This window comes from Podarcis tiliguerta, assembly GCF_965153285.1.
Source record: "Podarcis tiliguerta genome assembly, chromosome: 1".
NCBI classification, from domain to species: Eukaryota; Metazoa; Chordata; class Lepidosauria; order Squamata; family Lacertidae; genus Podarcis; species Podarcis tiliguerta.
This window is the reverse complement of record NC_139534.1, coordinates 60740567-60754392: the sequence shown is the minus strand read 5'-3', so window position 1 is coordinate 60754392 and position 13826 is coordinate 60740567. Positions and strand designations below refer to the sequence as shown.

The window sequence follows — 13826 nt, the reverse complement described above, 5'->3', positions numbered from 1 at the left end:
GAGAGGCGAAGACTGAAGGCTTCCACTTCCATTTTAAGAGCAACCCACAGCTCTGTATTACGTTTGAATCTGGGGAGGACTCTTTTAAACCCTGACTCAACTTGCACATTCTTTTCTTCCATGACCATTCCAGGAAAATTATTAAAGTATTTCATATATTTGATAGTTAAAAGCAAATCATAGCTAAGAACTAAAAACAGGACAACCAGCTCTACAGGACTGCCATTTTTATCTTTATATTGGTGATGGCTATGGTTTGTGAAATAAACAAATAACAATGTTACTGATGTGCTCCCACTTGCATCTTTAAATGTCTAAATTTATAATTTTTTTCATTATCTAGCTCAAGGGTTAAGAGCCTTGGTTTAAGTTGCCATTTTGTTAGCTAGGTGGCTCTCCTAGATGCACATCGGCATGTACCATATCATCCATAACTGCTTAATATGTATCTTGAAAGCCATTCATAATCGGTGCATTCTAGGTGCATATGTCTTACCCCAGACAAAAACAGTTGGCTATTTCCAGCATATGGTGTTGAGGTGACTGTGCAATTAGAATGCACAGTACCCAACATTAAGAAAATGCTGTGCATCAATTCAATATCAACACAAGCACCCAGAGGCCACAAAGCAGGATGCAGGTAGACAACAGAGCCACCATTATGTTATACTCACACTGAGCAGGAGGCACTTGTTTTCTTTGATGGCTCCTATGCACCCCACAAAGCCAATGATCATTACAAAAGTCCCTGTGATGATCAGCAGATTGGCAGCTGACAGGGAAGGGAAGGAAGAAGAGAGGGTAGCGAAGTTCCCTTGGGTAACTGCTAGCCATATGCCAACTCCAAGGATCCCACAGCCTCCCAGCTAGGAGAAAAAAACAAAACAAAAAGAGACATAAGATTAGACAGTTGCACTTCCAAGGAAGCTATTATCATAATCATCACCACCAGTATCCTTCATTATCGCTAATAGAAGACATAGCAGTATCTAAGAAGCGCAAAATATAGCTGTAATTAGTTTTACAGTTATGCATATTTCTATTCATCGAAATCACACAGTGCACATAGCCTGGTAGAGTATCATCCATTAGGACTGATGCACAGTTATGCTGGGTACATTTATGAACATAGTAAGCGAGAGACTCTGATCCCTTAAAGGCTTCACATGAAAGAGACAAGGGAGAAAGAACGAGCAGGAGGTATGGAAGTGTTGTGATCACCCCTCTCACAGGCAGATATGGAAATTTGGACTAGTCTCATGAAGAAAGAATGCCACACAGCTGGGATTGGAAATTAAGCCCAAGGATTTCGACAGAGTGCTTTTGCTCAAATTGACATTTTTTGCTTAAAGGACATGCACACACTGAGAGAAGCTAATGAAGTCTTGGTGTAGCTGGAGACTAAAAGAGAGTCGCAAAATAATGAAGGCAGTTCAGATATTTGGAATTTCAAGGCAATAACCAGCTGCAATCTTGCTCTCTGCTGTTGGCAAATAAGGCACAGATCTTTCCTCTATTATTCCTTTCCCAGCTGAGGTGTGTGCCAAGGACAGCCATATTCTCAAAACTGCTCAAGGACTGGATTCCGTCCCATCTCATTTCCAACAGGAGGTGTGTCTTCAAGGAACCTCCATTGTGAGACTCCTGCAGAATCCAGTACGATTATCCAAATCATATACTGTTTATGCAAGATATAGGGCTGGTGATAACCTTGCATTGCAAGCTCCCCTACCAGGAAATAAGTAGGCTGCTTTTCAAGTAAGAGATGGCACCACAGGCTCATGCTCTCGATCTGGTTGTGGGGAGAGTTTCATGGATGAGAAAAATGAGGGCAGAGAGCAAATGTGACTTTTCCCAGACACTCATCAAAGGTAGCTCCACATACAGTACATTGCAAGGCTTGCTGTAACCATGGCATCTGTCACCATGGCCAGAACTACCCTCTTCCATGAATGGGCACAATTGGGATATCACTTAACCTGCACAAAGGCACTCCTGGACACAATGCCCAACTGGACAGCCAGGTTCACGACTGAGTTCAGGAGTAACCCCCAAGCTATGAAACTGTGTTTTTAAGGGACATGCTACCCTATCCAGTGTAGGTGAAATCCCAGTTCCTAGACTAGCTCTTTTACTGAATTAACTTGGCACCGATCAGAGTATTCATCCTACTATGAGCAGCAGGTTTGTAGGGGGAGGTTTATGATTCCAGCTAGAACCATGGCAGGGGCAAAGACTTAAATCCCTCTCATCTCATCCCCCTCATCCCCATGCAAGTTATTTGTTTAAAACAACTGACCCACAAGGCCAAACGAGATGAGTAAAATCCGGTCTGGATTGGCCTTCAGTCAGTATGCACATCTAGTCTACACATTTGTGTCTATTAATTTATGGTTCATAATGGTGAGCAAATGCTAACATTTGCAATGATTCATATAGAAATGCCAAAAATTAAGCAGAAAAAACAAAATAAAACGGATTTTGCATGAGACCAATCACAAAGAATAATGCCATTTAAGTTCCTTGCCTTTCAAAACTGAGATTTAGAACTGCACATTAGCCATCTCAAAAGGCCAAAAGAGAAACTATGCATGGAAGACAGATGTGCCATTTTCACTCAAACAATAAAGAAAATATTAACTAAATGTCTGCAAGAAGGGCGTGGGTTGTAAAAAGAAAGACAGGGTCATAGAAAATCTTTAGAATTAGAAGATGTTAGGAAAAAAAGAAAGCCAAGAACATATCATATGACTATTCAGACAATTACACACATAGGATTTACACAAACGATTCTGTCTGAAGCAGCATACTCCCATCTTATACCCTCCAACATTTCTCTGCGGAAAACAGGGCCATCCTGTTCAACAACAAGAAGAAGAATTGTTTATTTGTACCCCAGCCATTCTGGACAACTTCCAATGTATATAAAAACATAATAAAACATTTAAAAACTCCCCTATACGGGGCTACCTTCAAATCTAAAGGTTGTATAGTTACTTATCTCCTTGGCTTGGGAGATGCTATATTAACCATTAGTGTCTTAAGTATATGATTGAAACATATAACTAGATTGTTGCTAAAAGTTTCATTATCATGGAAAATATTTTTTTATTGGTAAAATGCAGCCAAACACATTCTATGCACTAATGTATGTCTCTACCACTTCCCCTGATAACTGTATACTAATGAGAAAGGTACAGTTGCCTGATAGTAGATAGTACACTTTGAAATCTATGAGGATGGTGAGATCTGCCAAGCTGAGGTGGTGGCCTCTGCTTAGTAGAATGAATTGTTCATACAAAGATTCCTCTGAGCCTCCTTGCCTTTAAGAAACATAAGCATTTATCCCCGAGCCTTTTCTAAGGTCTATTGGGCCATATGAAAACAACTGCTTTTCATGCAGTTTGGTTACTCTTTATGTACACTCTTAAAATGTTTATTGTGAATAGTTTGGAGGGTACTGCATGTAAAGGATACTAGGAGAGGGGTTTCTGGTCAGGTGGGACATAGGTAAGAAATAAAACAGCAAGGGACTTTGAGACAAACACAGAAATGTGCTTTAAAAGTTTTGTTGATGCCTGTCTGTTTTGATTTTTTTACCCTTGACATCCATGCTCCTGCGATTTATGGATAATTGTACTCAGTTATTAATGTATTGCCCTCCTCCGAACCTTCCGCTAGTTCCCCACCATTTCTTGTTTGCAGTGCCAAACAATTCACAGAAGAGTGATGAAACAATGACTCCTGACAGTTTTCAGAGCTTGCTGCTGTGTGGAATAAAACAAAAACCAAACCACTAACGGGGCTGGTTTTGATAGCTTTACTGTCTTCCAGAAGGCCCCCAAATTGTCACGGTGAAAGGAGACACTAATCACTGAAACAAAAGAGTGACAAAAACAAAAACAGAACTGCTAAGATGGCATGATATATTAGCAAATAAGTACCAGGCCTATATTGATTTCGCAGGAAATGTGTGAAGCAGGCCCTGTTTATCAAAGATGACACCTTCAGCTAGCTTCCTGATGACGGCAGCATTTATCCCGCCTTGAATTAAAATACAGCAAGTTCTGAATGCTTGTACTGAATAATTATTTTTGACACCTCCTCTTTCCTACCCAATTACAGCAGATATACTGCCACTTCTCTTCCTTATCTTTATTCTCCGGACAGCCTGAACAGGGGTAACACAAGAAGGACTTTCATGTAAGCCAGCCAACTCTTCTTCATTGTGAGCTGCCTTGGAGTTGCCAAGAGGTGAAGGAGAGCCTTCATTTTGAAAAGACATTGTTTTCTTGAAAAGATGTAAGCTGGTGTTGACAGAGTTTTTCCTTTTTTAAAAAAAAATTCTTAGAACTCAGTTTTTCTGCTGATGGATTGGTACCTTGCTTCATGTTTTAGTATGGTGTTCTCTTTTTTATTGATGCTGCTGCACTTCGTAGATTGGGGTGGCTAACTTTTGTGGGGCCCATAGGCACAGCTGGAATTATGAGACAGTGTTGTCAGCGCCACCTGCCCTGGTTACTGCCCCTCCTATGAGTTTGTGTATCATGCAGATGAAAGCACACATGTATGGAGAGGGTAGCTGGTAAGTGGGTAAGCCAGAGAACAACTTGAAGATCATAACGTTCACCTTGTTTTTAAGACAAGAATTGCAAGTCACCAAGAGTCGTTTTCTGAGCCAAGGAATAACAAAACTCAGCTACATCTCTCCAAGCAGACTTGCTTCACCTATACACTAAGTAAACCATGAAGTCACTGCTTTGCACACCCATCCCTCTTACATACAAACACTGGGGCAGGGCTGGGGGGTTGCAGACTTAGAGATTCTTGGTTATTAAGCAAGTTAGAAAGTAAATTATTCAGGCTTCGATTGATCTTGCACTACTGTAAACAGAGTAATCCCAAGTAACTTCAAATATAAGAATTCAATTGGGTGCTTCAGTTCTGCACACATTTTATAATATGGTGGTAGAAATTGCCTCATTGTTCATCCTAACGGTATTTGTGCCCCTAAGTGATCTTTATTGCTTTTATTGTCTAGAAAATGCATCTAATCAACAGCTCCTGGGTTTGTTATCAGATTAGGATCCACACACACTGCAGTGCCTTCTCATTTAGCTTTAAGTAAGCTTTTTTTGCAACAACAGCACACACACAAAAACCCAGCTAATACTGGTCATGCATTATACATAGGGAGTTGGGGGGGGGGAATCTGTTCTTCTATTCAGTTGTATTTTACATCTGCTTATAGGGCTTAGTTGGAGAATGCTATGCTCTCAGAATAATTCTAGTTAATTTTCTGAGAGCACATTCTACTACAATTTTAACACCAAGGAAAATAAAATTGTCTCTTTCTTTTTACACTATAATATTATTTCAGATGCATTAAGAAAGATTTCTAACAGCAATAGTTGGCCCCTTTCTGATGTTTAGGAACTCTAAATTGTTGTTCCCATAACTCCTCGGGTTCACAACATGCGCTGACAGCTTTAGAAAAAAAGTCAGAGCTGTTCTTTCTAAAGCGTCAACTTTAACAGAGCAAAAATCTCCTTAGAAAAATACTGAAAGGCCTATTTTGTTTCAGGAGGGGGAAGCTGCACACAATCAAAAAGACTTCCTCTTTACGCCCCAGGTTGTTTTCAGTTCATGTTGTTAGTTACACTTTGTCCATGATTTTGGCAGCTAAATGTTTTCCCTCGTAAAATTGCAACTGTTATATCCTGGACATGGGAACAATTTGGTGCCTTAAAAACACAGCATGGTTTGAGTGTTTTCAACTCAGCAGAAGGCTATAATGACAATGCTTTTAAGTCAAGTTATTTCTGAAGACCCTGAGGACAGGGCTGGGGAAGCTGTATCCCTCCAGATGTTGCTGTACTCCTATTATCCCTAGCCATTGACCATGCTGGCTGAAGCTGACAGCAGTTGGGAGTCCAGCAACATCTGGAAGGTCACAGTTCCCCCCACTGCTGCCCTAGAGAGTACATATAGGGTGGGAGTCAACTAAATAGTTGTGTTAGTGTAAGGGTTTGCACTAATGCATCAGAATCCCCCCTTTTCCTCTGCCTGCACCATCCCTACATCTGCTCTGGAGTGTCGGGAGACCCCCAGAACAGATTTAGAGGGTGAATAGTAGGGTGAGAAGAGGGAGAGGGTGCGCAGCACTGACGGAACGTCATCCTTAGTGCTATAGTGAATATAATACATCGTGGGCAAAGCTAGACGTGGCAAGCAACACCTTCTCCTGCTAGCCTGCCCTGTTCCCCATGACCTGGTGACAGTAACAGCAGAACCACCTTGAACTGGAGGTCTGAAGATGAGGCCTACCCTACCATGGACTCTGCGTGTCCACAGTGCGTAAGAGTCCTCTTCAGGAGCAGAAATGAACACACAATTGGACAGGGATGGGGAACCTATGCCCCTCCAGATGTTCTTAAAGTTCAGCTCCAATCATGCCTGGCCACTGACTATGCTGGCTGGGGCTTGAGGGGAGGTGGAGTCCAAAGCATCCAGAAGTTTGCAGGTTTCCTATTGCTGGTGTAGTGGAACAAGTCACTAGTGGTTCTAAGAAGCGTTTCTGCAAGGCAGGGCATGATTTCTACTAATCCCTCCTATGCAGTGCAGCCTCCCTATGCCTCTCAAAAGCTTCATCTGGAGCAGGAGCAGAAATGGAATAGAGGGGTGCAATTGGTAAAGGGGATTGGTGGAAATCAGGTGGCCTGCCTGGCACAAGAAAAAGCACTTCAGCTAGAGCGGAGTCACCTCTGAATACAAGTATGTATGCAACACTGAACATAGCTGTTGGCAAAAGGGAACCTGTGGACTGGATACAGGGATCTTGGTCTTCCAGCATCACCTAGTGAATAGAACAATATCTTCTGCTTATTGCACTCCAAGCTCTATTTCCTCGGCCTTGTACCTTATGGGGACACTGACCTGAAGAACACACATCTTCCAGGTCTAAATTTATCCCCAGCATCCTCAAAAGCTCACATGAATGCAAAGGAATGTCACATGGGCTCATCATTGGCTGGAACACATAGATCTTGTTTTCTGCTTGGAACAGTGACCACAGCACTGCTCGACATAACATGTGAAAAGAAGACACACACACACACACACACACACACACACAGGTTGCCTAAAAAGTCTCACATAGCTGCATTTAGTTTCAGAAAGAGAATTCAAGTTCAAAATAAAATGAGAAGACTTCTAAAAAGGAAATGAGGGTGGGGTTAGAGGAGGTTAAATTCCTTCCAGAAAAGATTTCCATTTTTAAAAGGAAGCCTTTACATCGCTAAAAGCAGTGTCAACCCTTCCTTTTAAAAATGGGAATCTTGCCCAAATCAGAAACAGTTGCTGGCAAAACAAATGCACATTGATGAGGAGGCAAGCAAAGAAGGACTTTGGAAGAACAAATTGTTTAAAGGCATAAACATGAAACAAACATTGCTTTTAATAGTAGGGAGAGCTCCCCTCAACATGCTTAGAACTGTGGCTCAGAAAAACTGCCCCAAATCTCAGAAACAGCCCAGTTTATTCTGAGTCCAATTCATACCTTAACTGGGAACATGGCATGGTCCAATTCCTCCCCAACTGTCTGCCTGCCCAACAAGCCTCCTACCTGTCCACCTATGACTCAGGGACAACTCAGTGAAACTCACTAGCAGTTGGTTCAGAACAAACTACTATTTTATACCATGCATATTTATCTTATACAATTCATTACCACATGACTCAGTGGGGGACCATTAGCTTAGATGGATTTTTAAAAGATCAGAGAAATCCATAGAGGACATGTACATGGAAGGTTATTTGCAATTATAGCAAAATGGAACCTCCACAATCAGAGTATGTATACCTGAGAATACCAAATACTGGGAGTATACAACAAGGCCTTTATGTCCTGCTTACGGGTTTTCCAGAGGTACCTGTCTGGCTATTCTTAAGAACAGGTTGCTGGACTGGATGTGTCTGATCAAGCAAAACTCTTCTTCTCTTTGGCCCTGAAAACTTACTGTAAGGGGGGCTACCATTGGCTGTGAGGTTTTTGTGTGCCAGGATCTTCCTAGCAATGTGAATTCAATAAAGTGGTTTGGGGGCTCAGACCCCACCTCTGTCTTGTACTCGGTTTATTTTTTTTGGGGGGGGGTATTCATTGTATTTTAGTCTTAGCTCCCATGAAATGAGTGTTTGGAAACTGGCCCCTCCCAGTACCAGCACAATTTTGTGAATGGGCGGGCCCCATAGCTGTCAATGTTTCCCCCTTATTCCGAATAGGATTCCTTGCAAGAAAAGGGGAAAGTTGACAGCTATGGCACGTCCTTGTTCTCGGAGGCGGGAATGTGCAGGGACAGGGACAAATTAATAAAACGGCTCCTCTCGCTCATCTCACCAAGCTGAAATCCAGAGAAAGAACAAATCCCCTTAAGACACAACAGTTAAATCCTGCCATTAGCTAAGATGGCGAGGTTTTTGCACACACTCCCCCCCTTAGATGGATTAGATAGCTAAACCAGATTGTTTTTTAAGTGGCAATAAGGATCTTATTCAAGCTTGTCTAATTTCATAGGCATCAAGGACAAGAAGCTCGTCACCTTATGTGTTAACACTGAAGTTTGACAGCAGAAGTAGACCTAAAGCCAAGGACTTCTAAGTAATGGGCTCCATGTTCTTGCTACTTGAGATTCACACAAAACTGGTAACAGACGCCTGTTGCTCTAAAACATGCTGAAGGATGCAAGATGAAGGAATAATCAGTTTGTGCAGGGGGAGGCAATGGTGTCACAAATCAAGTTTGACATGTACTGCTGTACAGAAAATATATAGTCCCCACACCTTGGTAAACGTTGCCTCTGGTCCAGAAGTGGGGAGCTTGAGACCCTACAAAGGTTGCTGGTCTCCAATTCCCATTAGCTTAAGCCAGCTTTTGCCAATGGTCAGGGATGTTGGTAGCTGAAGTGCAGCAACATGCGGAGGGCCAAATATTTCCTTTCGCTGCTCTGGACAATTGAGACATTGACAAGGCAGCAGCTGAGGAGAGAGGGTTCTGGAGTACAGATCTGACTTTGTATGATAGCCAAGTTCAAGTGGCCCAAGGGGCAAGAATCTTCCAAAACAGGAGCGGGAGGGTCCACAGGCTTGACTATTTCCCAGAAGGGCAACCTGGGACATTGGGAGATTAGGTACCTCTGAAGGAAAACTGAAGGACCCATAAGCAGGCACGGGCAAACACGCCAGGCAGAATTCAAGGAGAGACTGGTCACAGCAAGGCAGAGAAAATTCCAGTCCATAAGCGGTTCTAAGTAAGAGCTGCTACACAGCCTTCCAGCAGCCACTTCCTGCCTCCTTTTACAATGTCTGCTGAGAGATGAACTAAAGAAAAAGGGGAAGCTCAAATGGTGTCAAGGAACCTCAGTTCCAAAGCTGGGAGGGGGGCATTCCTAAAACCTACATTATTTCCTGGTACCCCGGCATTGTACTGCTGCCCTCACATCAATAGCTCAGCTGTTGAGAGGTAGAGATAGCCCATAGATGTTTGACAGGCAAGTTTCATAGGTACTATAGTGCACACTAAAGTGGAACTGTCTACTACTTTTTACTTGACCTATGACACATCTAGGAACATAAGAGCCAGACCATTGGACCATCTAGCTCAGTTCTGTCTTCACACTGACCAGCACTGGTTTTCTAGGGTTTCATCCAGGGAACATTCGTAGCCCTAACAAGAGATGCTGGAGGTTGAACCTGGAACCTTCTGAACGCAAAACAGATGCTCTGCCACTGAACTATGGACCTTTCCACTTGGCTTTGACCTTCATGAGTTTCTGAGGCCGTTCACCTGCTAATAATCAGATACATTCAAAGTTCTTTCATTTCAGGAAGTCAGAACATCAGCTGCAAGGAGATGAGCCATTTCTCTGGTTGCCCCAACACAGTGGAATGACCTTGCCCAGAAGCCATTTTTATGTTCCTCCCATCTCAGTTTTTGTGACATCCATCTATTTGGACAGAAGGATGGCAAGCTTTTTGGAGGCTGTGTTGTTGAAAACTTTTAAAGTCAGCACTGCTCCACTTTTTTGTTTCTAAATGTATTTTGTATATGTTGAATGGAGTGCTTTACCATTTTGTTGTAAACTGCCTTGAGGAGTGGGGAAGACGGCTTTCAAATATTTTAATTAATTAAGCAAATGCACACACATATAGTGGGAAGTGTTCCTCGAACTTTGCAGAAGTTGTTTGCAAGCTGCTATGGTGTGCTGTGCCAAAGTGGAACAAGATGATCTGTTCCCCCACCAACTGTGCTTTTCCTCCTGCTTGCTTTGCTTCCAAGCCACATTCAACCTCCCTTCCAAACTCATGGCAAGTCAGCCTGGCACGTAGGCTGCACGGCCGTAAGTAATAACACATCACACAACAGCTGCTTCTCTGTGACGGGTCTCATGGCGTTAGTTTACAACAAAATCTATTGCTCGCTGTATTTTCCTTTTCACACTCCTTCATTTTGTCCCAGTGTCATTTATTTCTCCTTTGTCCCATTGCATCAAGATTTGCTACAACCCTGAGGAATAGAATGAGTTTCAGATGTATGGGACGGAGTAAATCACAGAGAATTACAGCTGCCACTCCTTGCAGCTCTGAAGATGATAAACAGTGTGTGGTGATTAAAAATTAAAAGCTCTCTGAAACTAATTGTTTAGCCTGCCATCTCACATCCTTGTTATCTGCTTGAAAAATTAGCTTGAAACAAAAAACTACAATCTGCAGTGCTGATGCAGATTGGTTTTCTGAGCATCAAAACCAGCACATAAATTGGAATTGTGCATAAAAACATACCAACCTCTCTGCAAAACCCAAGCACACCCACATTTCGGTCATGCTTGCTTCCATCAGTGAAGAATTGAGGTGTTCAGTGCAGCATCTGCTGCAACTTCCTTGCTTCAGTTTTAGTTTATACAGCTGATGATGTGGGCAAGGTCCTTGTGACAATGCAGACATCAACGTGTCTCCTCAACCCTTGCCCCTCTTGGCTTATTACAGCCTGCCAAGTAGATCCAGAGTGTGGTCAACACATTCTTGCAGAAGGGAGTGGTCCCGGCTTATGGCGCAACAATTGCAACTACTCGCAGACAAAACATTATCTTGACTCATTTCAATCTGGGTTTTGGCCTGGTTACGTGACTGAATTGCCCTTTGTTGCCCTGATGGATGACACTTATCAGGAAAAGGGCAGACCTAGTTTGGGCTTTTGATACTATTGATCATGGCATCCTTCTGAGCTGACTTAGTGGGATGGGTATTGGAGGCACTGTTTTAGAGTGGTTCTGTTCTTGCCTCCAGGGTCAGTTTCAGAGAATAGCATTGGGTGTTTGTCTTTTGCCTCCCTGGTAGTTGTGCTGTAGGGTGCCATATTGTGCCCAATGCTATATTTGAGTATATCTGGCACTATTTAGCAAGCCTTCAGGAAAATTATGTGCAGAAGTTCATGTCATTTCAGTTGGTGGAACTATTGTTTTATAATAATAACATCATCATCATCATCATCATTTATTATTTATACCCCGCCCATCTGGCTGGGTTTCCCCAGCCACTCTGGGCGGCTTCCAACTGAATATTAAAAACAGTACAGCATCAGACATTTAAAAATTCCCTAAAGAGGGCTGCCTTCAGTTGTCTTTTAAAAGTAAAATAGTTGTTTATTGCCTTGACATCTGCTGGGAGGGCATTCCACAGGGCAGGCACCACTACCGAGAAGGCCCTCTGCCTGGTTCCCTGTAGCTTTGCTTCTCGCAATGAGAGAACTGCCAGAAGGCCCTCAGCGCTGGATCTCAGTGTCCGGGCTGAACGATGGGGGTGGAGACGCTCCTTCAGGTATACAGGACCAAGGCCGTTTAGAGCTTTAAAGGTCAGCACCAACACTTTGAATTGTGCTTGGAAACGTACTGGGACCCAATGCAGATGTCTTATGTCTTCAAGTAGCTTATTTGCTGTTGTCTTCACCCCTCCCTATTCCATGGAAACCCTGTCTGTCTGCCTGCCTGACCTAAGAACAGCTCTACTAGATCAAGCCAAAGGTCCATCTAGTCCAGCATTCTTTTCTCACAGGGGACAACCAGATGTCTACAAGAAACCCACAAGCAGGACCTGAGAGCAACTGCATTCTCCCCACTTTCTCAGTAACTAGTATTCAGACAAGTACAAGTTCTGATACTGCCTAACTTGCTTCTCTGTCTCCTCATCAGTCTTGGAAAACTGGAATCATGTCAGATTGCTGTATAAAGATCTCATTGTATTGAGCTGCAAACAGCGATTCATGAGAGAAATCCAATATATGTAGCCAGAACTCCAATATATGTAGCTTTGCCTTGGGCTTTGTTCCTGGTTTGAGCTTTGGCTCACAATACTTGCCAATGTGCAGTTTACAGGGTGCTAGAAACAGCGCAGTGCAATGGACCTGCTGCAAAGCCATTGCCTTGCCCAACTTTCCAGATGCCAATGTATAATTCGGCAGTGCCATCTGCTACAGCTTCGAACTTTATTCTGTTTGCCAATACAAATAATGTTTTGGTGTCCATAAACCTTCACATAGTATCTTTTATAAGAAGACCATTTCCAATAGGTTTTTGCCGTGGTCTTTTTTCCCTGCCACTTTTTAAATAGTTTGCAAAATAGCACAATAATACAGTGGTGCCCCGCAAGACGAATGCCTCGCAAGACGGAAAACCCGCAAGACGAAAGGGTTTTCTGTTTGCAGAGGCGCTTCCCAAGACGAATATCCCTATGGGCTTGCTTCGCAAGACGAAAATTGACGAAAATTTTTGAGGATTTTTTTCCGCTCCAAAACCCCTTTTTCTGAAGCACTAAGCTGCTAAAAGCATTTTAGCAGCTAAACCGCTACTCCCTTAAGCCTTTAATAGGCGTTAATAGCCCTTAAACTGCCAATAGCGCTAATAGCGCTAATCCGCTAATGGGCTTGCTTCGCAAGACGAAAAAACCACAAGACGAAAAGACTCGCGGAACGGATTCTTTTCGTCTTGCGAGGCACCACTGTAGTTTCCATGTGCTTTGATCAGGAACTCACAAAATCCACCCACCTGCTTACCACAGGTGGGCATTCCTGAAACTTTGGCAAGAAGGATGCCCAAGAGCCTAAATACACTCCTCCGAGTTCTCACTTGCGCTGCCATTTGGATGAGATAAGAAAAAATGTCTCTCTCTGGCTGGTCCCCCCCCCTTCCTTACCCATACTGCAGTGCAGATAAAGAAAAATTCATGCTTCTCTTTCAAGCCCTGCCTGCACCAGTGAGGAAAGTGTATGTGTGTTGGGGATGTCTTATCTCATTTGCAGTAATGTTTTGAGAATATAAACTGCCTTTTTTGCTTTCTCCAAACTGCAATGCAAATGAGAAGCAAAACTTACTTCTTCTTTGAACAAGTACAGAGAGCTTGGAAGACAGGTGCAATGAGATTTGGATAAGTAAGGCGAAGTCTCTCCCACCATTTCTTGCCTTTCTAGACACCAGTACAAATGAGGCAGATTTCTGCATTTCCCACAACCCCACTGTGCATGACTGAGAATACAGATGAGGGGAAGGGGCCAGTGGAAGCCAAAGTAGAGGCTGGGTAGAAGGTCAAGTTAATATTTGTGGGTTCCAAGTCCTTTGCTGCCTGGTTTTGTAGACAGAGGTCAAGGTCATATTGCTACAGATGTTTTGGCTGATTCATACATCAGAATTGGCTCATTTGGGTAGTTAAGAGCTTACACGAGTGGTCTACTCATGTTATCCGTGAAACATGGTAGAGCGCTCATGAAGTACTATCTGTAG

General features: G+C 43.0%; 1 protein-coding gene across 11 annotated transcripts in view; it reads right to left on the bottom strand.

The window, feature by feature from the left end:
* Nucleotides 1–13826, bottom strand: part of TSPAN4 (tetraspanin 4) — a 503822-nt gene that overhangs the window by 66061 nt on the left and 423935 nt on the right. For all 11 annotated transcript variants that reach the window (XM_083428340.1, XM_083428342.1, XM_083428336.1 and 8 more), the window contains one exon: nt 675–866. In XM_083428340.1, coding sequence (XP_083284466.1) covers nt 675–866 — 192 coding nt within the window. The remainder of the gene's footprint in view (nt 1–674; nt 867–13826) is intronic.